This window comes from Oculina patagonica, chromosome 2 (assembly GCF_052425735.1).
Source record: "Oculina patagonica isolate OP01 chromosome 2, crgOcupat, whole genome shotgun sequence".
Lineage (NCBI taxonomy): Eukaryota > Metazoa > Cnidaria > Anthozoa > Scleractinia > Oculinidae > Oculina > Oculina patagonica.
The window spans coordinates 37,924,676-37,950,703 of NC_135759.1; the positions used below are offsets into that span (position 1 = coordinate 37,924,676).

At 39.2% G+C, this 26,028-nt stretch overlaps 1 protein-coding gene and 1 long non-coding RNA gene across 4 annotated transcripts in view; both read right to left on the reverse strand.

The window, feature by feature from the left end:
- Window positions 1-8,286: 8,286 nt before the first annotated feature.
- Window positions 8,287-26,028, reverse strand: part of LOC144644620 (sushi domain-containing protein 2-like) — a 33,751-nt gene continuing 16,009 nt past the window's right edge. The window contains exons 1-15 of one of the 3 annotated variants that reach the window (XM_078504146.1): window positions 21,365-21,636; window positions 19,491-19,784; window positions 19,156-19,290; window positions 18,577-18,739; window positions 16,795-17,046; window positions 15,968-16,214; window positions 14,813-14,994; window positions 13,958-14,114; window positions 13,209-13,453; window positions 12,585-12,796; window positions 12,120-12,336; window positions 11,634-11,759; window positions 10,853-11,122; window positions 10,249-10,425; window positions 8,287-9,341 (exon numbers count right to left, since the gene is read on the reverse strand). In XM_078504146.1, coding sequence (XP_078360272.1) covers window positions 9,055-9,341; window positions 10,249-10,425; window positions 10,853-11,122; window positions 11,634-11,759; window positions 12,120-12,336; window positions 12,585-12,796; window positions 13,209-13,453; window positions 13,958-14,114; window positions 14,813-14,994; window positions 15,968-16,214; window positions 16,795-17,046; window positions 18,577-18,739; window positions 19,156-19,290; window positions 19,491-19,784; window positions 21,365-21,619 — 3,219 coding nt within the window. In that variant the 5' untranslated portion in view covers window positions 21,620-21,636 and the 3' untranslated portion in view covers window positions 8,287-9,054. Of the gene's footprint in view, window positions 9,342-10,248; window positions 10,426-10,852; window positions 11,123-11,633; window positions 11,760-12,119; window positions 12,337-12,584; window positions 12,797-13,208; window positions 13,454-13,957; window positions 14,115-14,812; window positions 14,995-15,967; window positions 16,215-16,794; window positions 17,047-18,576; window positions 18,740-19,155; window positions 19,291-19,490; window positions 19,785-21,364; window positions 21,637-26,028 lie in introns of those variants that run through there. The other 2 variants (XM_078504147.1, XM_078504149.1) reach the window with 2 other exon arrangements.
- On the reverse strand, window positions 23,596-25,509 carry LOC144642064 (uncharacterized). Its single transcript, XR_013568689.1, has 2 exons — window positions 24,774-25,509; window positions 23,596-23,932 (listed from the first exon to the last, which is right to left on the reverse strand). It is a non-coding gene; the product is annotated as an uncharacterized LOC144642064 (long non-coding RNA).

Here is a 26,028-nt window from a genome sequence, read left to right on the forward strand (position 1 = left end):
GATTGAACATATGTGATTGGTTGTATCAGGCAGACTATGTCTTTTGTTGCTTTCTTACTAGAACAGATATTTTTAAAAAACTTACTTAGTAGTTTGCACTTTGGTAAGTGCACAAAAATATGTTTCCTAGTCCGGTGAAGTTCGAACGTTATTGGTCTTGGGCTCTTGTGTGAATTACAGCGCTTATTACAGGGACTCTGTAAAGTGAGGAAACGGACAGCGGATGCGGACGGCGGATGGCGGACGGCGGTCGGCGGATAGCGGATGGCGGACGGCGGACGGCGAAAAAAAATTATAGTAATGAATTTTAAAAAAATGATAATAAAATAAAACATAATAATTAAAATAAAATTAATGAAATATTAAAAATCGCATCATTATTAGTCGAAGCATCTTCGGTCACTGCGCTGGAAACTCGTCGAAAAATGCTTGGAAAGCTTGGAAAAGTGCAAAAAAAGGTTTCGTAGTAAATTCATTCTCCAAGCACTTATGTATTTAACTCTTCATCTGTCTTATTCTTGAGCTTGTAATAATATAGGAATTTATCGCTAAAGACAAATACTATTCACACTGTAAAGTCACAAATAAAAAATATAGAGAGATTAAATCTCTGTATATTTTTTATTTGTGACTTTACAGAATCAATAGCGACTAGGGTTAGATACTTAACACCGGACTAATATCTCAAAGAAAGATTTAAACTTGAACAAACAATGTATCTCTGCTACATGCACCTCACGTATCATCGTATTATCGTATTTTACAAACAAACTATTCTATACTATTCCTTTGTATAAATCAAAACGCTGATAAAACAGTTTTACGAAAATAAATCAAAAAGTAAAACAAGTTTTTGCTTCTATTAAGGCAAATTTTGTGTTTGCTTCGAAAAACTTCTTGGTCATTTTCGTCTTGCTTCTTCGTAAACATGTTTTGGCGGGATAGCTAGCGACGCCAGTGAAAAGTCATTTGGTGTGTCGGCTAATGGTTTATATGCCAGATTTGTTTATTTTTTGCGGTCAAGAGACGTTAGGTCACAAAAACCAAAAGGGTTAAAAGATTACTTCTGCTGTCCATGTTCGTGTACTGTTAAATGCAGGCTTTATATCGCAAGCAAATTTTGCACACTGTGCCCGTTTATAGAGTGAACTTCCAGCTGACCAGATGTGACAGGGAAGTGACAACACAAATTGCATTCAATTGGTTTACCAATCTACAATGAAGCCAAATGCTGCCTCTGAGGCATTTTAAGTTTACATGATCTATTCTAACCGATCAACAGCCTGAAGTTCTACATTACTTGCAAAAGATTTCGAACAATTTTTATTTCGTACAAAAAAATTGCCCAAAAATAAAACCGTCCGAAATTTTAAAGCGTCCGAAATACAATTTACAGTGCAGTTTAATTGTTTCAAGTACACAAACAAACCCGATGAATCAAGGAAGGGTTTTGAGATGACAGAAATAGTGGAAGTTGTAACAATGCAAATAAAATAAAACCAGATGATTCTTTGGAAAGTCTTGTAGCAGTTATTAGGCCACTTTAATTGAGCTCCAAAGCTTTTAATTTCCATTATGGAGTGAACTATAGTCGTGACACAGGTTCACTGGAAATCGCGCAAAAAACCCTCTGACACCCAGGGTATTTTGATTCATACAAAGGAATAAAATTCACTGACGTCTTAACTAAGTACATAGTTTGCCTGATACGATAAAAAATAGCGAGGTGCATGTGGCAGACTTGTTTTTCGTGTATAAATCTTTTCTTGAAAAATTAGTCCGGTATTTAGTATCTAAACTTAATCATTATTGATGCTGTAAAGTCACAAATAAAAAAATATACAGAGATTACACACGAGTGTGTGAATAGTATTTGTGCAACTTCCGAAGCCTTCTGAAAATTATCCAAACACTGTCTTTAGCGATAAACTCCTATATTATTACAAGCTCAAGAATAAGACAGATGAAGAGTTAAATACATAAGTGCTTGGAGAATGAATTTACTACGAAACCTTTTTTTGCACTTTTCCAAGCCTTCCAAGCATTTTTCGACGAGTTTCCAGCGCAGTGATCCGAAGATGCCTCGACTAATAATGATGCGTTTTTTAACATTTTATTTATTTCATTTTAATTATTGTGTTTATTTATTATCCTTTTTTTATTTTTTAAATTTATTACTATAATTTATTCAATTTTTTTTTTCGCCGTCCGCCGTCCGGCGTCCGCCGTCCGCCATCCGCCGTCCGCATCCGCCGTCCGTTTCCTCACTTTACAGAGTCCCCTTATTACATTTATTACAGAAGCGTGAACACTTGAAATATGTCTGCGATGTTCTTTGTGTTGTAACCAATCACATGCAAGAGCTTCAGACTACAGAAATCACAGACAATTAAAGGGTTTCCATCGGTCACTTTTGTAAGAAGCACTGTAATATATTTATAAATTAAGTAAATTCAATTAAAGTACTGTAAGACCACGCAATGTGTCAAACTGTGCTGTCAATAATGACATAATCTTGACTACATTCTTCATATTATGCAGCTAGAGTTCTCAGTAGCTCAGTGGTTAGAGCGTCCGACTAGTGTACTGAACGTCGTGGGTTCAAGTCCCATCTGTGCACACTGAATTTTTTTTCTGAGTTCTTCTCTCATAAAACACACGGTCGTCATCCCATTATCATTATGTAACTATTGTAAATAAAGATTTTTGACCTGAAAACGACTTTTTTCATGTCACTGAAGTTTTTTTGGAGTTGAGTTTTGACATCAAATTGAAAATTGCAAACCCAACAATAATTTGTCAAAGTGCGGGAGACATGCCATCGGGAAAACTCGGGTTTGAGTTAATTTCATTCAGCCCTCTGAACAAAACAAACATTTTTAAGCCTGAGCAGGATTTTGTTCAAATGTGGATGTACCAACAAAACGTGGACTTGTGTGTTACCTCTTTAAGCTTCTTGTTTTTCTTGTTCATTAAGCTTTTGTACAAGAGAAAAAAAAATCATTATTCTAAGGCCCCGTCCACATTAACCTTTGTAGATTTGAAAACGCCGTGTAAAGTGTTTTCCGTCCACATTAACCCGGGTAAAATTGAAAAAGATACCCTTCATCGCACGTTGAGTTACAACGAGAACATTAGCGTTTTCAAAAAGTCCCGATTTCGCCCGTTTTCGCCGTCCACACTACACCACCTAGCCGGCATTTTCCAAATTACCCACTAAGGAGAGGGTTTTTGAAAAGTACCGTTTTCGGTGACCGAGAAAAAAATGCGTTTTCAAATTTACCCGGGTCAGTGTGGACGGGGTCTAAACCAACAGTTTGAAGATAGATAGATAGATACTTTATTAGCGTAAAATAATCTTAGCTTTACGGCTAGTTTACAGTTATTTCACGAAATTAAAAACTAAAATCTAAATTAATTAAAATATATACAATATAAAAATGCTAGCTACTATAGATAATATAATTAACATGATTACAAATATAAAAAATTAAAACACCCTTGATTGATTAACATCGCTATAAAAAGTCCTAAAAAATAAAAACTTACAATTTAAAACGTTAAATTTCGAATGTTGCGTATAAAATCTTTGGTGCCAGCTAGGCAGCGTACGTTCTCGGGAAGTCCGTTCCATTGTTTTGCGGCGTAATAACTGAAACGTTTAAGTCCGTATTTGGTACTATTTGCCTTAGGTAATGTCAAGACATTTGCACCTCGCAAATTGTAACTGCTACTTCTCACATTTATGAGACGTCCAATTTTTACAGGGGCTCTACCCTGAAAACAGCTGTTTATGGTAATTAACATGTCCTGTATCCTACGAGTTTCTAAAGTGTTGTTAAGACCTATCCACTCTAACAAAGTCTGATATGATGTAGAATTATCTTTATAAATTAATCTAAGTGCACGCTCGTTAACTTTTTCTAGCTTGTTAGCGTTTCTGGTCCCGCAGTGGTGCCAGACTTGGCTGCAATAAGTAAAATAAGGGAAAATAAAGGCGCGGTAGAGTGCTTCTTTGGTCTTACAAGGTGGAATATTTTTTAGCCTATTCAGGGAATTCACTTGTCCTCCTACTTTACGACAAATGTCCGCGATGTGGGCATCAAACTTGAGCCTGTTATCTAGTGTAACACCTAATAATGAAGTTAACAAATTCCAATGCCACTTGTCTGATGCAAGTTATGTAGGTTTTATACACTGAGGCATTTACACCAGCGCGTGGACAAGCACAAGTGCAAATTATCTTTTCAGTATTGGCATGCAAGCACTATAGAGACAAAGAGGTGCAAGACAGGTTCAATTGTTTAGTACATGAAAATTCACAAGTGTGTGTTTCTTTTGGTCTTTCCGTGCGCTTTGCAGAATTCTAAATGTTCCACCAAAAGCTCCGCTAAAAGCCGGGATTCTGCCTAAGTGTAAGAGAAGGGTTCACACTTACTTCTGGTCGGGATTCACGCCATTTTAGACAAGATAAAGTGATAGAATGGACACCTCTCCCAGCAGGTAGGGGCTTGGGAGCACGGTCGAGTCAAGAGCGTCATGTTGTGGGGCCATGTGGGACTCACGTAGTTAACGCATAGATTGACAGCGAAAAGGTAAATCAAATATCTGGTGTGGTAAAGCCAGTAGTGATCCTTGTAAAAAATAACTGTTGTCAGTCAAATCTTGATACGGAGAACTTAGATGTAAATCAGCGCATGGACGAGCACAATCTGAGACGCTCGTTACTCCGGTGCTGGGGGAAGCACTAAATGACTGGCCCCAAGGGAAACAAAACTAGTTGTTTCCCGCTTGGGCAGTCATTAAGTGTTTTGTTATACCCCTCAACATCAATTAAACGCTTTGCTGCATTCTTCATTCAACACTTAAATTGTCCTTGGGTCGAAAACGACATGAATTTATTCATTGAATTTGTTAACAATTGGCGGTACTTTGAGCTTTCGAATTAGCATTGAGATGTATTCTTTCAGTTTTGAATCAAACGAAAATTTTGCATGTGCGATTTTTTTTTTATATTTGAACTGTTGACTCCAGAGTACGAAAAAAAAAAAGATGAATAAAAGCTTAGCGTTTATCCAAAACTTCGAATTGCTTCGCGTTCATACCGTGGTTTCCAGCCGCACTTCCTGATCACGTGCAAATCCAAGGTTCATGCACCCTGTTGTCGCCGAAGGAGTTGTTGAGTCATCCTAGGGTGATATATAGTTTTGTTATATAGCGCGTCACGTGATACGATCTCGTCCAATGGAAAACTGCATTTCAGTTGCCGCCTATACAAAAATTGTTTCTCAGTCACCCTTTAAATCCTACTTAAAAATTGTCATTTTATCGCCCAGAAAAGTGGTAAACGAGTTTCCGGATCTAAATCAAAAGTTTATGAACTTGCTTTCCGCGTTGTATGGGTTACTCTTTTAGTGAAAAGGACGCCAAGATCATTCCATTTTGTCTTTTTTCAGTACATTTTATTGAAAAATCTGAAGGATAAGGTATGTGTCATCTTGTCAACAGTTACACAAGTTCAGTAGAGACTAACAAAAAACATAAAAGATTGCAAGGATTTGTCAGTCATAGCTCTTTTACGTTGTTTATCTCAATAATCCAAGGAAACTTTTCGGTTAGATTGTCAAATGCGTACCTCCCCAACCCCATTCTATACCTACTGAAAATAAAAAAGATGAGGTTTGTATCGTTTATAAAAAGAAAACACCAGCGGTAGTTTCCAATTTGTAAAGATAATTCACCTCCCTGAATATGTTTGCGCAGTATACTGGACAATGAATGCCTGCAATGCTGGAGTACGAAACCTTGTTGCTTGATGAATGTCTTATTATAAAGGCACACAATAGCTTACAGCGGTGTCAAATTGGATTTTAAAAGAAACCATAAATAAATAAGCCATTCCGGCGCACATATTAAAGCACCGTGAGTGTTTGCGACAAACAAAGCCGCCAACGCAGGCTTGGGACTAAAAACGTGACGAAAGTTACAAAGTTTGATTTGGAATTCAAGTTGTTTTCCAAAGGCACTGTAGAGAAAGCTATTTTGATTTGTGAAGCTTGTTTGGATACTTGCAGCAAAAATGATTGTCAATCATCACGAAAATGAGGTAAGCGTCCGTAAAATAGAAACGCTTTCTATTCCCCGATTTAATTTATTCCTGATAAACGAAGGCAATCTGTGGCATATCTATTGGAAATTAAATTGGTTTTCAGGTTAAATCCGTTTTCAACCGGACCTAGTTTAATCTGTTTCAAGCTGAAGAGAACTCCTTGTAATGTTATCTAGGCTGGATACGGATTTAACCTGAAAACCATTTTAATCTGCAACATATCCACGTCGATTTTAAAAATCAGATTTTCGGAAACTAATTCCTAGAAGACAATCAATAAGTATTATAAGTCAGAACAGAACGTGAAAAATGCAGCAATATAATTATCACTGAATATATTAGTGGTTTATGTTCACACGGACCAGTCTCAAGTGCAAGCAAGCAAACTGTCTCCGAACGAATCCTTTTTTGGACCGGCTCGTTGTGAATATAGCCAAAATAACGCAGCTGATACCTCAATGGACTGGTCGAGGTGTTCACACGGAACCCGTCATCGGGACCGGAATTGGGACCGGATAGACAGGTCTCGTGTGAATGAATTCGAAAGGTCTATTTGATCCAACTTTGGGACCGGATCCATATCATCGTGAACGGTCAAGTGAGGACAAAGCCTAAGTTTATAAAGGATTAAAATTTGTGACGATAGCTTTTCGCTGTCGGGACGGGTATTGGAAACTGGACTTTTACGGTGGACAATAACACAACTTGGGGAAATTAAATCTTGAGCACTCACTTGCTGCAGGGATGAAAACTCGTCATCACGATCTCCTGTACACGGGAATCTGTGGCAATTGGAATTCGGACAAACCCAGGACTCACACACAGGACTGGTCTTTAATGCTGTTTAATCTTCTTCTCGATAGTGTTGTACAACACAGATCAAGATGTTAATCGAGGGTTGGCAATGGTGAAAATGCGATATGTAAATCGAAATACAGTCGCAAAATTGATACTAACGGCTCAGCAAAGTTAATTAGGAACGTTGCGCTGAACGTTTAACACGATTTCGGGTAGCTAAAATAAATTAAAACATTTACATTTCAAGTGTCTTAATTGTCTCACCGAAAGCAACTAAAGAAGTGACAACAAAAAGCACGAAAGAGGTGTAAAGAAAAACACTCGCCGGTGCTTTTGCCTGTTTGTTTATTAGTGAAATACTCTCATCACTTTGTAGCTTTCTAACAACTACTTTTATTCAGGCGAAGACAGTAATCTGTTTTAATTTCAAATCGCTCATTAGTGAATTGTTGCTTTTTAGGCGGTGACGCAACGCCTATATGCTGTGGCCCGTGGACGGGCAATGTTACGATTACTCCAACCGAGTAGCACTGGGAACTAGGCACTTTGTTGTTTACTCAGTTTTGGTACGCCATCTTTGATTGTCATGAGTACTGAATCAACTTTAAGAGCATCCATCGGCAAAACGCGTTTGATTTCTAACGTACAGTTAAACAGAGTTTTGGGTTCAAGGGAGAATGATCGATGTACTGGATAATTGTGAGCTCGCTTAAAGAACTTTTCTACCGTTATACGTGTATTCGAAGTCGGCATACGTGATGGCTTGAATTTGACGAGTGAAGGCCGGTTAGTGTCATAACTTTTGAAACCTTTCCAAAAGGGAGACCGATGGCAGCAGTATCTTGATTAGATTGCAAAGGTGAGCTATCTGAAATCTTTGTTTGCTTTGACGTGCATTGTTGTCGATAATATTTAAGTTTAAGTTAATTTTCTTTTCTTTTTCCTTCGCGACTCGCCATCTTCATTTTACTGCTTTTGATAATATTTATTCGGGTATTTATCTCAAGCCATTAAAAACCACACAGTGACGGTATCCGTATTCCTATTTGTACGAGAAGCCAGAATTAAGAAATTAAGAAAGAACTTCTACCCTATTTCTAGTAAGCGGTATTTCAGACCATTTCAATACGGTAGTGTCACACAATCTTCAGTATCGACTAGGTGTGGAAATCAATCCTGGGCCTTTCTGTTGCTAAATGACGAAGTTCATAATGATTTAATGTATTTATCGTATCATACTGTAAGTTTGTAATGTATTGGAGGTTCGTTTTGTAGTCAAGGCAAATAAAAATTAAAATGAATAAGAAAAATGCAATTTCTGGGATCATTGTAAAGCGTCATCGCCTGTGCATGCATGTATGCGTGCCGGTTATTTTAAATACACATGGGGATTTACCGATATTTAGAACTGAAAAACACTAAATGAAAGGAAAATACTCATTTCAGGAACAAGAACTGAATAAAAGGTAAACTATATACAAACTCTTAGATTTTAATGTTCCTGGTCGTGTAGGTTTCTTGGCACTGGTTATTAGGACCCATGCGGCTCGAAATCTGCCTCGTTTTTTCTCTCGTTTTGTTGCAGAAAATCGAGGCGCCTGAGGGAAGGCTGGCTCGAAATAAGTCCCCCGCTCCATGTCACCGACCAGTAGCAGCGGAGTCTGGAAGAAAGGTAACATCGAGGAAGCGCCCAGGTTTGAAAAGTGGTTCTCTTTCCGTTTAAGGGTTAATTCGATTAAAATCTAACTAAAGTTTTTTTGACTTCGTTCGTTCATTCATTAGATCGTCCGTTTTATAAGCCCGAGTCTTTCATTCAATGACTTATCTAACAACAAAAACCATACGATCCAAAAAACCTAAAAAAAAGAAGGTTAAACAAAGCCACGTAATAGAATATTATATTAAAACCAATCAGAACAACGAATTCACGCACTTGAAATGGGGACGACTGTTATTTAAAACTAAGATAACATAGCTAACGAATTGTTTTCATAAGCTTTCAGTAAACACAGAAGATGAACGTCTTCTAAAGTAAACAATAAATTAACAACTTAAAAGATTGTAAGTCTGTCTTCCATTTCAACTATGTACAGTTTTTCGACCACAATAAGAAAATGAAGAACTCTCTTCGCTATAGCTTTTTTCTATTAGAGCTCTCTGACTGGCCAAATCTCGTAACGTAAGCCTTCTGACTTTAGGTCACTGGACGATGCAGCAAATGCAGGGTTGCTAAAAGAGCCAACGAAGACTAAGTCTTCCTTAATCCCCTTTCCATCTTGTGAGTTCGCCTGATTTTTATCACGTTTGCGATTTTTGCGCCTGTCTTTAAGAAAACAGCTGACCACAATGATTGCTGCGACGACTACAAACATGGCTGCAGCTGAAACAGCAGCGAATATATACCATGGTGTGCTATTGGATACAACATCTGCAACTGAAAAAAAAAATAGGCAAATAAAGTAAGTTGTTGTGATGCTACCTAATAAATCATCAGTATAACCTGAATTCCTGCATAGTGGAAAATGCTAAGGTGGTAAGTTGAAATAAGGAGAGATCATCATATGTTATGGGTTTCCCAAGCCAGGTTGCTTTATAGTGGTGTAATGTATACGTAAGAAGAACAAAATGATACCGTAAAACTCCGGTTAAAAGCGCTGGGCCTATACAACTTCGTATGGGATTTAGGGTGGGCATATAAACGCAAGGGCTACACTATCCACTGGATAGCGAGTCATTCAACGGATAGTGTTACCCGCCCTTTGAACAACTGTGCCCGGATAAACCGCTATCAAGTGGATAGCGTAGCATGTTTTGTCAGCATTGAATCAGATCACTGGATAGCGATTTATCCAGCGAATAGCGCATCCGTTCTTCGAACAACTGGGCCCCAGTATGCAAATGTGAGGAGTTAGTGTGAAGATTGTGGGTGGACATGCTGTGTTTATCCAGTTGAGGAATGATGCTGTGGTTTTGCTGGCAGGTCTGCTATTCGTTTTCTGACCGATGTCGGGGTTGCTCCCAGAGCAAGGTGGTCCTGTAAATAGACAGCTGCAAGAGACTGCTGAATCTGCGTCCGCTTGGATATGGAGGATCCGTGACAGGTCCAACTGATGCTTTTCTAGCCTTTTGTTACCCGGAATCCCCATAGTGTTTTCACTCTGGGGCTGCTAGGGTCGCCCATGCACCTAAACTAATACTTACTGGAATAGGCCCCGAAAGAAGGAATGCGTTTCAGCTGAAGGTGGGGGATGCCGAGCAGTGTGGGTCGCCACAACGCATACTTTTTTATTCACCTATGTTCCCCTTTACTTTATGTTATTATTTGGAAGAAAATCACTAACCTTTTGGCTCACAGCTTGGTTTAGAGCCGTTCCACCGTCCTTGGAAACATCGAATGACAGCAGGGCCGTTCAGACGGAAACCTTTATTACAGTGGAATTTGTAGACTATTCCTCCATCTTTAGAATCATTTCTTTGCATTGAGCCATTTTGCAGTATGTTCTCAATTGGTATACAGCCTGCAAGAATTTTATGTGCACAAATTCAAACGTTTTCAGTGTTGGCTTCAAAGTCGTTTTCTTGTAACTGGGATCAAGTCAAAAGTTGACGGGAAAATTCTTGGACGGTTGCATTGAAATAAAAAAAAATGCAACTGCATGCATCCCTCGCACAGATATATTCAGTAAACTTAGTGCTTTACAGAATGTAATAACTTTTAATTTAAAAACAAATTTTACGGAAATAATTCTGCGACAGATTCCCAAACAAACACTTTCTTTCGCCCCATGTTTGAATTGATACGTGTCCACTTTTTAATGTCAGAATATTGATAAAAGTCAAGCATTGTCAGTGCAAACAATTGTTGCCAAAATTGTACAGGAAACTTTGGAAAATTATGACAAGGCCTGTCATTAGTTTCCATCCCAAGCCTGATGGCCTACTCACCTCCTGTCTCCGTTTCATTGATAACTGCAATAAAAGTTTCCACTGCTTGTTTAGAAGCCTCTCCAATGCTGACCTTTCCAGTGGTATAAATATCAAACAGACACTGTTTGTTATCACCACACACGTCACGAGCCTGCTGTCCCAGGGTTGCGTTATCAAACTTCAAGTCATCCCGATCCAAAAATATCGGCACGTATCCGACATTGAAATAAGTTGAGTGGTTCGTGCCTTCATCGTAAGTGAATAACGAGTAATTATTAGTTGTGGCCCCTGTGAAGAGAATAATGACATAAAGTAGTTTTGTAAGATACTGTCTAGATACAGCTGAAAATACTAAACCTCATTCACTGATGGCTTCCCCTTAAGATGCAAAGAGTTTTGTTTTGCAGACAACACACAAAATTGGCCTCCCGGAACGATAAGAGTTTGCAAGGAGGTGAATAAAAAAAGCTATCATGATCAACCCAAAGACGTCCAGATTCGAACTCTGGTCGGGTCACAGTGTTGAGTTCTTAGGCACTAAGATACTTTTCTTTCCTACACTTGGGGAAACCTTAAAGAAAGCTGAGCGTTAACCTGCGCTGAACTAGCATCCCATCCAGGGTTAGTAACAGTACTTCTAGCGACTTCTTACCACAGAAACCGGAGTTATGGGCCTGGAGCCATGAGTCAATTAGTCTTAAAAGGCAAAAAAGCAGTGTACCCTAATCATGCCAAAATGGAAAGAAATTAGCTTCCTAGAAATCCCTGAAATTTGGACGGATTCCATTGTTTAACTTACATAGCTGTCCAAACTCGTAGTGAATCCTGCTTTGGCTGGAATTGGTGTCCAGGAAGGCTCCGTTAGGAAGCAGGAATTCCCTTTCTTGATCTTCATCCCAGAATCCTAATAAGCCGCTTGTGTTCCCTGTAACATCGATAAAATATGGCGAAATAATCAGACAGAACAAAAATTATAGGGAGCGTGACTGTGCACATTTACTCTTATCCGACTTGAATCGTTAGTAAAAAAGTTTCTTTGATCCTATCCTGTAGGTCCTCCTTTATTCTGAGCCAATAGAAAGCGACCATATTCAAAGTTTTCAAATAGAAAACAATACCAAGAGAGCACGGTAAGCGATCCGAATTCAATCACACGACGTATTTCACATGAATCTTACTCGCTTCGGCTCATGTGAAGTACGGCGTCTGAACCGTGCCTTACATAGTATGACTTTTCAGACGATCAAACTCGAGAACAGTAATAACAATGAAATGGCATACTCACCCTTAAACATTGGTGGGACCAGTAGCATCATTTGTAAGAGGTCCTCAACTTCCTCAATTGTGACTGATATTCCAGAATTAAATATGGTAGAGTATTTAGATGTATTGTTGTATTTTAAAACGATGACACCATTAAAATCCATCATCAATTCCTCATCAAATTCCATCAGATTTCCATTCACCAACACTTCTATTTCGTTGCGACCACTGATGCGGACCTAAAAGGAAAAATATTCATTGACAATCAATGTGCTCGACTGATATCAGTTGACGCTCGATTTCACACAAGATGACTTTTTTATATCTGGAGGTTTCGTTATATAAATCACTTAATTCTGTTACCTTTTGAATGGATGGCAGCTGTTTAGTTTTTCTCTTCCGAAATGACTCACAATTCAATACCACGGGTTTTAGCTGAAAGAAGTTTTTATTGCTAATTGGTTCATTTTATTGCAATACTAGTTACCTGTACAACATCGGAGTCATTTTCCTTCATTGCAAACGCTTTATAAATTGTAGCACGAGTGTTGCTGCCATCATCATTGATCAAGGGCTGCATTCTTCCCTGCAGTTTGAAGTCAGGACCAGCTACATTGAGGATTTGGTACTCGCCATAACCATTAAAGGTGTATTCAACTCCATCTAGTGTGATCATGTGAGGATCGCCGAAACCAGTAGCTATGAAACGCAAATAATAATGATAATAATAATCAGTGTTTTCAAACTGTGTTTTGACCTTAACGGTAAACTATTGGAAAAGATTTCGGAAAGATTTATCTATCTTATTATCTCAAGTCAGACAAAGCTGAGAGTTTTGTGTTTAGTGTACGTGAAGTTTTGACATTTGAACCCTGGTATATACGGCCTAGCTTCATAATGTCATTCTTCCTCGAGCCGAGAGAACATTAAATTCTTCTTTAACTATCTTGTGCCATGAGTAATATCCATGGAACTCATATCCAACTTTAAAACACATTTTTTTTTATTTCCGAAAGGTTGATCTTCAATTTTCAATGCAAATTTTTTTCACGAACGTGCTTATACACGTGTTGGTTAAACTACAGAAAGAAAGGAATATTCTATGGATTACCTGGTCTTGGAGGTTCGTAATTAGAGCCGTCATCTGAAGGTCGTTTTTCAAAATACTTTGCACTGTTGTCGGAGAACAGACAGCAATCCAAATAAGGCACAAGGTCGTGAAAGAAATGAGAGAGGACTGGTACTCCTGTTTCAATATGAAATCGATCCAGGGATCCTCCGTTTACATTATTCTGACCGCCGACCATTAAGTTTCCCTGCTCGTTGTAGCAGCATTGCTGTCCTGCACCTTCGTTACTACCAATTAAAAATATATTAAATAGTTTGAAAACCTTTCATGATTAACTTTTACAGCTTTTTGGTTCTGCTTTAAAACACAGTTCAGTCCGCCTAAAAGAAAAATAAAATCATAATAACGAACTTTAAGTGAAAAGACAATCTTTGTGAAAAAGCATTTTCTTTAAAAAAAGAAAAAAAAATTGCTGCACTTTGAGCCCATATATCATTTAAGTTGTGCAGATGCACAATTTTGGTTTCAGACAAAGACGATGATTTGACGCTTCTTTTCCGTTAAATAGCTTTCTGCTAAAGCTTCTATATTAGAAACATCAAACTAGTTGCATAATTATCCGAATTATTATATAACGAAATTCTGAAAGCCACCTTAAAAAAATAAATTAAAGATAATTCCTACGATAATTATGTATGCATGTACCACTCATCTCTTCTCGTTGCTTTTCATGTAGATTCACTCGCTTGATAAATTAAAAACATTCAGTTAGTCTAGATCACACTTTTTACCTTGGATTGTTTGTCCTGAAGCAGTGCGTGGCTCCATAATGGTAACGCTCACAGTGTTCCTCGGCACCAGGATTGCAATATTCATCCAACGTGAATCGTCCACGGTCTGCCATTGCTTGAAGAAACGTTTGTGGACAAGGAAGAAGGGAAGCGTCATCTGCGACAAGTGTGTAACGAAGAACAAAAGTTACACAACGTTGCATAATATTTTGAAAGGCGTTCAGTATTATTAGATATTTCTTAGTCTGTGTAGCACCCTTACAGCAAGGCGCCCAAAAGTGTGACCACCTTTAATTAATTCACATTCTTTCGTGCAACCACCATCCAATCAGAAGCCAAGGACAGGTTCCAGTTGACTTCTGATAGGATGGTGGTTGCACGAAAGAATGTGAATTAATTAAAGGTGGTCACACTTTTGGGCGCCTTGCTGTAAAACTCCTTAAAAGTTTCCAAACTTTCCGTTTTCGTTCAAGCAAAAAACGCAGCAAAATATACCCGTCCACAGTACTGATGCATCATCTGCATTGATATCTTAATTACATTACCCTTGCACCAAATTGCTGTAAATAAGCCATTAATTTATCAATTCCTGACAAGATTCACAACTGTTATTGCACCAATGGTTACATAAGTGTCCCGTTTTCACCCGCCTATGCATGGAACTACAGAGTAACGTGAATGTTGAGCTAAGACACATTGAAAACCCACCAGTTATATATTGGTTCACAAACACAGACGCACATTCTGTATGCTACTTATACTCTTTATAACATGTAGCCTTCCAGAAACATCCCTTCCCTTCGATGCATCAAACAACTACATAATCACGGCTTGAAAGCCCGGCTGTGCGTTTACCTGTATATAGTTTTGGATTGGGCTGTTTTCTGTACCAGTCCATGCATCTTTCGTGACCCCACTCATAACTTATCCACGAAAACAGATCGCTCCAGATTTTGTCGGCCGCGGAATTACCGCGATTTTGACCAGTCTTTTTCACTTGCACAAGTGTAACGAAGCGGCCGTCACCAACATTAGCCCTGGAGAATTGCAAAAACAAATCAACGAGGAAGTATCTAAGGCATCTAACCATTTAAAAATGCAGCTACGTCCCCGCCCATCTTTCCTACCCTGCACATGATTGTGCCACAAAATGTTAGACTGATGCGAAAGTTGCAGTCCGAGTGAATGTTGCATTTACTTTTTGAAGGACTGAGTTCGAATTTTTACGCGGATGCACTGAGCAACTAAAGAGAAACCACTGTGAGGATTCTGAGCTCTAAGACATCAAGAGTGATGTGTTTCAGCAAGAGCCCCAGATGCCTTTAGAACCTAAGTCTATCTTCCCGAAAAAGGAAGAATTGAGCTGCTTTTTCCAACAGCCTGGTACATATAGAATAAGCTAGTATACAGTCGACGCTCTCGTAAGCGGACACCCTCCGGACGCGAAAAAAGTGTCCGTAACTGGAGCTGGCCGTTGACGTGCTGGTTCTTCGTGAGAATGTCCGCTTACGAGAATGTAAAAATACAGAGTTTGTATGGGAGTTAAAACGGGGTTTCAAACAAGGCGGCCGTAAGTAGAGCCGTCCGCTTACGAGAGTGTCCGTAAGAGAGCTTCGACTGTACTGAGCAGCGCGTTACAATAGGTACTTACTTCTCATCTCCTTCTCCCACCTCGCGATCGGTAAACAATTTTTCAATGTTTAAATTATCGTTCTGAAATAGTGTTTTTTTTTCCCTGTGCTTCCTTGTGTACGATTTTTTTTCCTACTTTTTTTTTGCACAATTCAGCTTTTTTCTCCACCCCCTCCCCCTCGCCCCCACTATCAAACTGAATGAAATTATCGATATAACGAAGGGCCAAGGGCAAAATGTGTTTGCTATTTCGAGGTTTTTTTCCAGATATTTTGCTACTTCTGGGACGAACAAAATCGTTCGTTATATCGAGGACTTCGAAATATAGAGGTTTGTTAAATCGAGGTTCCACTGTATAACCAAACATTGACCTCTTACCCTTGACCTTTCCCTTTTGGTACAATGAACTGACACTCTCCAGTGTTAGTCTGCTCTGCCACTAAAGTAAACATGCTGTCAAAGACCACGTGGTCGTTCTTCATAGAAAAACGTGCTAGTTCAACAGCCACTGTCTGATTCTCCCTTCCAAGGTGGCCTGGATCCCATGTGACCTGCAGTTGACGGTCTTCAAACCACATGTTCGCCGTAAGCCTATTAACTCGAGGTCTGTTCCTGTTGATTTTTACTGCAAGAGACAGAGTCGATATAATCTAAGAAAATGAATTAGACAAATTTTAGTTCACCTTTTGTACTCAGGGTTCAATCCTCGTGTCGGCGGAGCCTAAAACTCATTGATATCCATCCCACCCCTGCCAGACCCTAAATGGGACGCTAGCCTATCGCAGGGTACCCCCAGAATTTACTCATAATTCACAGGAATGAAGAGATACTAGGAGAACCAAGTGTCTTTCTCCAGGAACAAAACACAACATAATAGCCCGGGGTAGAACCTAGACCTCTCAATTGGCAGTCAACCCCACTAATTGTTAGTACTAACAATTGTTAATACACTAATTGTTAGTACATAACAAATTTCATCATTCTACGTTGTATCGGTCTCTGCATTTTAACTTTAAGTTAAGTTTAAGCTCAACCTTTTGCTGGCTAACTAGGTTCCTGGCCTCCAACAGAGTGACAACTCATTTGTTCTTGCGTTATCTGGTCGTTTGAACCTATTGTCGGAATTCTTTTCCAAGTCTGGTGTACAGTCTGGTGTAGGTTGCTCGTGAGATTTTAAACAACTCTACAATTTGCTGCAATCTTACCGATTGTAACAACCCCATGAAAATCGAAACTATTTCCTCCATTGACTGACATTTTGATTGACACCCTGCCAGTGACAAAAAGCATGGGCACGGTACAAGATGCCCGGATGTTGCTGATATAACTTCCGTTGGTAACTTTCCCGCCAGCAAATTTACAAATGATGCGATCCAATGGATGGTAGCAAGGTCCAGCTATGAATATGTTATCACCACCAAGCATAATTCCCGAACGTGGTGAGACGACGAGCGAACCTGAAAAAAAGAATTATAAAGGTAGCCTCCGTGTATTTAAAGAATGTACGGATTGTAGTAAAATCGAAATTACTCTAAGTATATTGCCAACTATAGAAGGAACAATGAAGGAATATGCCGGCGCCCTCAGCTAAACACGGTTCCAGTTCCATAATTCAAATCGCGATTATTTGTAGTCCTGGAAATAGTCCTTTTGACATCCTGCTAGTCTTACGTGGACAAAACGCGTACGAGTTGTTCTTAGCTAGCAGCAAGGATGAAGGTTAAGGCCCAAACACATGGCTAACCATTGCGCTTAACTTTTCTCGCAAACGCCGACTAGCAGTCTAATTTGCATTCGAAGCTGAAGATAGATGTACAGTCTGTTGCCCAGTTTCCGGCCGGTACCAGTTTCCGGCCAAAAAATGCATTCGTCGGTTATTTTCGTAGTTATGTTTTATTTTCGTCCACCGAAGCTTTCCTACAGAAAAAGGAACATTTCCGCTACAAATTGATGGTTCTGGCAGGCTTTTTGGTCAAGAAACGGACGAGTAAGGTCGAGCTTTGTTTACGTGAGTAAACGTTAGACGACTAATTTTTGCGCTTTTCACTGCACATCAAAGCTACCGTACATAAACCAAGAGCTCGTTTCGTAGGAAGCTTCGTAATTTTTTGCCAGAATTTAGATTTAAGATGAAAGTGATTAGGGGTTCTGTCATCACAAGCCAGAATTCAGCTGTTTCTGAATTTCAGAAGTCAGAGTTTTAACAAAGATTTGGACTCGCTGTGCCAGTTTCCGGCCACCGAGTAGCACATTGTTCAAAAGCATTTTTATTAAGTGAAATAACTGAATTTTAGTATCTCCTGCTCAAGAAATTTATGAAATAAAAATTTAGCAAAGAGTACAAAAGCGGCTAAAGCAAGCATAGCGTGATAGACTACAACATTTATATGTATACACTGCCAATGCATCCTAATAAGCGAAAGAAAAGGTAACGGGTCATTGACGAAGAAATATTCCATAAAACGGCAGGCGAGAAAGCAAATTCGAATAAACTGATATTGAAACTTACTTTTCGTTTGCCAAGGGACTTACAAGTCGGTTTAAGTCGAGCGGTTGTAGGGAAAAATGTGTTTTAGTTCGACGGCCGGAAACTGGACCACCTGGCCGGAAACTGGGCAACATACTAGTTCTGCGAAAAATTGCATAATTTCTTTAATACTTGTCGTGCACAGCCAATTTTTGTACATTTTAAAGGTAAGTAGATGAACTGTCTTTGAACAAAAAATGAGTAACTTTCCGTGTATAAATGAGAAGTTATAGCGATTACAAACTAAAGTGGCCGGAAACTGGGCAAGAGACTGTAGACCATCCGAAGCATGTTTTTCAAACTTAAACTCATATGTTTTTTTTTTGAAGATTTTTTTTCGCCTGCTGTTATATCGTATACATAGAAATTGTCATTAAACATAAACTTGTTTAAAATTATTCCAACATGTGGGAGGCTGACCATTTGGTTTTTCCTCCTGCCTACTAAAAACAGCTCTCACCTTTTGTGTTGCAGCCACCAGCCTCGATCTTCGCGCTGTCAATACGGAACATCCACCGACCGGGCTTCCCCACATTAGACTTGCTAGGAAGGTTGAGAACTTGATGGGTACGAGACCCCGGGATACTAAAATATCGTCTACCGTCACCTGCATTGAAGCCTGCCTGAAAGTGAGATAGATTTGTGCCACTCATCAATAAATGGATAAATTTTTGTTTTGTTTATAAATTCATTAGTTTTTGTTGTTGCTGTTTTTTTATTTGTTTGTTGGTCGGTTGGTTGGTGGGTGGGTTGGTTGGTGAGTAGGGTAGGTAGGTGCGTGGGTGCGTGCGTGTATGGGTGGTTGGATGGGTTGTTTGCTTGTTCGCTTGATTTGTCGGTCGGTCGGTCGATTGGTCGGTTGTTCGGCTGATGTTCAGTTCCAAACTACTATCAACTCCTAAAAAAATACGATAATTTTGATGCTCCTCTAATTTTTTTTGGAGTGATATGGAAACAAGGATAAAGTTCAAGAGTATATTGTACACAGTGCAAGAGTACATCATGCAATTAGTATCGAGTGAACAAAAAATTGGCATACCTGTGCTGGAGTACCTCCAAGTCCTGTGTTGCTCCCTGAGCTGGCAGTACCAGTTGTCCACGTGATCTTGTTGTAATTGAAGATTACAAAAGAATGTCTTCCATTTGTTATAAGAACCGCTTGGAAATTGTTCCTCTTAAAATAAAAGAGAAAAGAAGGATAAGGAAAGCGGTGCACAGATACTTGGATTAAAAATGACTTCAATTTGCGATTTTGAGACTTTTGGGCGGGGGTTTATAGTTTTACTAAAGGTTTGTGAAAATTTGAAGCAAAATGATACCATCAATTTCATCCATAAACAAAAGGCACACATTTAACATCACCAAAGTCCTTACCTTATTTGTGTAATTTCCACCAGCGCCATAGAAAGCCACTTCGTACCACGTGGCAATTAATAACCACGTGGCTTTGAATTTTCGTTGATCCACAAAAGTAGCTGTGACGTCATCACTGGCTTGTTGAAGTAGATTAGGATCTGTGGTTTCTCTGTAGAACACGTCTCCTCCAATGCCTGTATTAACATCAGCCCAAAATGGCGCCACCAGTCGACGATTATCACCAAGAGGGAAAGCATCTGGTGTGTATTGTGAAACTTGCACCAGGAAAGAAATTACACCATTGGTGTTGACCTGAAGGAATGAATTCAGTCAAAGGGAGAGTTATCCCTTTTTGGATGGAGGTGGGACGGGGATGCCAAAAGTGACCGGGCGGATTTCAAGGTTGATAATAGTTAAAGCAGCCAGAAGCTTTAATCGATTATGGCTCCTTATGCAGCTTAATACTTGGTCGTCACGCAACACATTAATTTCCTTATTGGCATCTGAATACGGAAAATAAACTAAAGCCGATTTACCGTAACGTAGCAAATAACCACTGCAAGGAAGCCAGGGACATAGAAAAACAACAAAGGAGTAATAAAAAGGTAAAAAATAACCAAGAATGGTTTCGACTGATAAAGATTAAGAAAAATTTCGAACGAAAAATTTGAAAAACTGTGCGAATTTTTTTTTTTTTAAATGTGTTGTCCGTAACGTAGCTTCTTTTAAGGTATTCTTTGGAGACGCTGTGGCGGCACACCAGGCTCGTTCGGACGAGCCATGGTTCGTATCTTTGCAGTCGAGCTAGCTAAAATACCCATGTCATAATCAAACGAACCTGAGATGCAGCCGAAATTCCCTACATGTTGGGTTTTTACCATTCCCAAATTCGGTCAAAAATCCGGCGATACCAAGGCAGTGATTGTGCGAAGAAATCAGGGCAATAGACAAGCTTGGCTTATTACGAATTTTTTTAAGGTAAGGTGATACGATATATTCTCGGCAGTTTGACAATAGATTGCAATTCCAGGAATACTGTGCAGCTTTACACAACCTTCGCAAGCGTTACTACGTTTAATTGCTAAAAAATCTACCTGTGAAGATAAAGAAGAGGACATTTTCTGCTTCCCAAATTGCCCCCCCCCCCCCCCCCCCGCATGATCAAACTGAGCAAATTAGATATACAGCTTGACATGGCTCTCAACTGGCAATTTTGCTCACCACCAGCATTTGCAATTGGAAGAGTAGCGAATTGCTGGTCACGCGGAAGCTAAGTGATAGCACTAATTTAAGGATTCAAAGGTTACTTGAAACCGACAGGGTCAATTCCCCGTTGTGTTTTATATTTTTATGGAATGATGTTCTGTTCGCACGTTTTCTTGGCAGAATCGAAAGCTCCAAGCGGAAATATAGGACCTTTCAATATTCTAAATAGAAATTATTCAGACATGTTAAATAACTTGACTGTTTTTTGTTCTATATAAACGTCCTACTTCGTTGAAGCATAATATTCCCACTGAGAAAACTGATGCCATTCTAGTAATTTTCATTACAATGCAAGATCCTTCCACAAAGCTACTTCTCTATATAAAGCCAGTTACAAAAAGGCCTGTAGCTGCAGATATTTATAGCCTTCAAATGCCTATTGCCGTTTGGGTTTCCAAGATGTACTAAGTAGTCCCCAAAAGTATTAAGCTTACTATAAATCTGTTGTCAAGGTTTTAGACTGGTTTTGATATATCGAGCGACCACTTTACACGCAGAACAGAACCAAAAACCTCTCAAGGTCTCTAAAGCGATGAAAACATTAATGTAATTAATAAGCTTTTCTGCTATTCCCTCTGTATCGACGCCAACTCATTTAGGGTATTCAATCAAAATTGTATACTTACAAACAAAGAATTGTGATTCCGGTCAAAGAAAGGAAATGGAATCGATATCGGTATCGTCCCAGAACTCTGGTCGTCATTTGGTGGAAGAAGCAGGTCGCCTTCGCTTTGTCCAAAAGGATAAAAATTTGGAAGTACAATGGCATTTGAAGTTAGAATTTCATCGCAGAAGACAAACAGAAGCGGCATCAGTACTACGTTAATCTTCATGTTTAGAATCGAAGGACGACTGCGTCTGTGATCAACTGCATGAAACATTAGTCAGCATGGTCAGGGGTCAACTGAATCCCAGCGTTTGGCTTGACAGCTACTTAATCCGATAAGGCGCCTTTATTTGATCCTTTTGTGACTTTCGAGAGTCTTTTTAATTTGTGAGTCATGGATATTAAGATATCACCGATGTGAGGGGCGAGATGAGGTAGAGGGATTTTCCCGCTGAAACAAATAAATGATATCTGGCGTGGTGGAAACAAACAAAAATTTGGCGATCTATTCTTTAGATCTAATTAATGTGTTTCTTGAAGTACTTCCACATTAAAGAGCCTTGCTGACGCATACAGGTTGTTACCCCTGAAAACAATTTTTCTTGTAGAACAGTCTTCATCACTTGCCCGGTTTTTGGTCGTTTAAGCAATATCAATCCAAACAATCCAAAATAATGGTTATATAAAATCAAACGGTTTTATATTTAGAGGAAACAAAGGATAACAACACGGCAGCATCACGGAAGTAGAATTGAATAAGCTCTTGTAAGAATGTTTACATAACTAACAAAAGAGAAAATGTCATCAAATGACGTCTTCTGTTATCGTGTCACAGCGCACATGTCTACACTCCCCTTCTGCTTACATATTGACAATTTCCTTCATCACCTGTGACAATTTCTGAAGAAATGCTACTTTCTTGTCAAGCAGAAGAACAGTCAACAACCGTCGATGCCGCCGTGAGTGCATTTCAAGCCTTTTTTTCCCCCAGAAAGTGGTCCTTGAAGATTCCTCGAACGAACCGGACTCTTCTAGACAAGAAATTATCTTCAGCGGAGTGAGCCTCGGGAACTTGCTAATAGCTAAATGTAAGCTTCTTCTATTTCACATTTATGACAGACTGTAGAATTATAAGATATCGGTGAAATTTGCGTTTGTCATTTTCTGTAATGTTGGAAGCAAGTAGACGAGACATGTTGCGATTTTTGCTCAAAATTGAGAAACACATATAAACTTAATAAAAATTGCTATATACCCACTCTTACCACACTCCGGTTATTCCTAGGCTTTCGAACTTTTCAATCGTAAATAAGCACACATTAAATTCTTTCCGTATTCTTTTAAAGAAACTGAAGAAGTGAATTGGCATTCTACAGTTTCATAAGCTCTTGTTTTCAAACTCAAATTCATATATTAGATTAAAAAAACATGGACGCCTCAGAGATCGTCTTTTTCAAAGCTTTATTTTCATGTAGGTCTTTCTTCAAAGCCTTCTTGTTTTAATTCGAGATATTTCTTTCAAAATTTAGGCCCAGGTGGGCTATGTGTGATATGTGCCTTCTGTCTAGTACTGTACAGAAGTTTTGTTTTTTAAAAGGTTCCTTCGTCCATACCTTACTAAAACTAGGAAGGAACCTTTTGAATGCAGGTCTGAACAGCTACCAAACAGAGGCCTTCGAGCTGTATTGAAGAAAAAAACAAAACAAAAAACTTTGGCCAATAATTCGGTTTGCAAAACAAACCTTCCTTAGGGGCTGTCGGGAAATAAAAAGTGATAAAAGTGAATGGATTATTACAAATAGAAAACTTTAAATGGGCTTCACGAGCCTTCCTAACTGAGTCACGTTTGCTACGTATAAGTTCAAGCGGGATGAGGAGAACTTTGTTGATGAAATGGCCGGGTTGGTTGAAATGAATCGATACTGGTGTAGGGTCGTCAAGTTCATGGTGGTTGAGAATTGATCTGCGGTGTTGTCAAATACTATTATTGTCAAAGACTATTTGTAGCAACTCATACAACACCTTAGCCAGGGCTAGAACAAAGACTTGTAGGCACGCAGTCCACCGCAATAAAACTAAGTGGCCACAGGAAGCCATAAGTCCACAAGTAACATTCAAACTGCGCTTTCCAGCCATAAATATAATATCAACACCAAGCATAATTTACGAGCGTGGGTGAAAGGACGTGTTACAGGACAAAATGTAACGCAACTGTAGTTCAGGGAGCGATTAACTCAGTCAGACTACGTCTTCTTGGATCAGCTGCCTTCTTTATTCTTCAGCTACTACTTAGCCGTTGTCAACAGACAACTCTTAAACTGGCGATTAAGTAACCTCGCATTACGTCCATACTGCGATGTGATTGGCCAAAAGGAACATGAATAGCGGTGTCTATTCGCCGCAAATGAATTTTAAACTATCTCTTAACTAAAACTATCTTTTTAAGCCAGTGTTTAGTACCAATCACTGGCTGGACAGCATGCGTCATAACCAGAACGGACGTGATCCAATTTTTAATCAAGCAGCACAAAAAATCAAATTTATATTATGAGACTAGTGGTAAATATTTTTGAGCACAACAGTAAAACTTAAGGTGGCTTAGTACAGTTTTGAGAGGGAAAATCAGTCCATCTTTTATCTCTCTTTTACAATCGCCAGAAATGTTTTATCCTTTTCGTATTACTATTTGTTACATCCTGTAACCATCATATGCGACATTTGGAAAGTAAAAATGCTAATAAACAGCTAAAATGAATGGCCGAGTGCTTCAGAGGGAACTGGCACTAGTAGGTGAAATGGCGTTTTTCTCGAAATCTACCCGTATGACCCTACCTCAAAATTTCAGAAATTAGATATTGGCTTTGATAAAACATTCATGCAAAATAATATAAAAATCTGTAGGACAGTTTTTTTCGCAAAATAGGAAAATGTGATATTTTCCCTATTTTAAAAATAGCTCAAAATCTGTCTTACAGATTTTTTCAAAATTTTGGCTGTGGACGTGGTTCACCTCTTACATTTAATTGTGAAAGTTTCATAATAGGTTGTACGGTAGGTTTTTGAGAAAATTTGATCAAAATCTGGCTTTTACGACCTCCAAAGCGAATCAAATTGCGCGTGCGAGCGAGCGCTAATATGACGCCATGCGTCGCGAGCGATAATGAAAGACAGAATTAGAACTTCTCTGTCGGTTGTTTATCCACCTTTTTTGCCGTATTGTTTTGCGCCCCAGGTTTTAAGACCTATCTGAAAGTATTTTGAAGTTTTCTTTTGTAGACAAATTTGGTTAAACGTGGTAAAACAAATGGAACTCTTTTTCATTTCTGTTTAGAGTTGCTAGCGCCATTTTAGCCCGCGCGAGCAATAATGACGTCAAGCAGGAAATCGTAGCGCGCGCTTGTGAGCTACGTAAAACCGTATTCGGCCACCTTAATTAAGGTCGCGCAGGACCCTTGCTTATTAAGTTCATTAGCCACATTTATTGACGGGGAAAGTTTGGGAGAACTCGAAAAAGCTGTGAAAACACTCGCCTATCGGCTCGTGTTCCCACAGCACTTCTCGTTCTCCCAAACTTGCACTCGTGTTTCTATAACTCGATAGAAACACGAAACATGTTTTCTATTTCTTAAGTACAAAGAACTTAAAGAACAATCATTCTTATGAATATTTCGTTTGTTGTCGGCTTCAGTCGTCGAGTTCGTGCATACCTTTAAATAAATACATACTAATGAATGCAAGGGTCCTGTGCGACCTTAAAGTGTCCCACGGCTCAATAACATCGAAAACTGACGTTTCCGCAGTTCTTTTCAAATGCACGGCCAACGTACTCACTAAAGAAAGTTTACGTCCAACGCAATTAACTAAGATCACATAACTTAACTCACAACATGTTTCTTTAGCTAAATTCTCTTTAAGATAAGCTGAAAGCACAAACAATCGCACTTGCCATCCTAATATCACCTGTCGTGATAGGAACATTTTGAACTATCAAAGTAACCCAAAAGATTAACAAAAGGACAAACGAAACTTAACCACTTCGACTAAACGCCAGAAGTGGTTCATTAGCGGAAGTAATTACATTATTGACCAACGTATGGTACAGAATATTTACTGGTAGTATAGGAATCAACAGGGAAAAAGTTCGATAAATCGACTGAATAAGAGGATTAGGGCATGTTTATATAGAGTAGAGTTGTCCCTGGTAGGAGGGTTACCCTCGGCCTCTCCCCCGCGCTATCTTTTACCAAGCGTTTATATGAGAAAGTTGTCCCTGTTGTCCGAGCCGAAACTTGGCCCTCTTGGTTCAAAAGACTGGCGAGAGTTGTTTTGAAACATCTATTTTGCCTGTCTTTTTTAAATAAGAAACGCTGAAACATCTACCACGACCATTTTTTGGACAAATTTACCGCCGAATTCGATTTCAATGTATCTGCAATTTTATTTTGGTCGACTGCAGCGTTTGCGCATGCTCTTTATGTGTGAACTTGTCCTTGGTAGGCGAGGCGAAAATAACCAAACTGTTTATATGGAAAAAGTTGGCTCGCTCCCCACGGTCACCCCACCTTCAAAGCGAGTGACCCTCCACCCAGGGTCACCCTGCCCCCCGAGCCAACTTTGCAATTTCTCATATAAACAGTTCGCAGCTATTTATAAAGAAACGTATGAAAAGCTATCTCGCCCGGG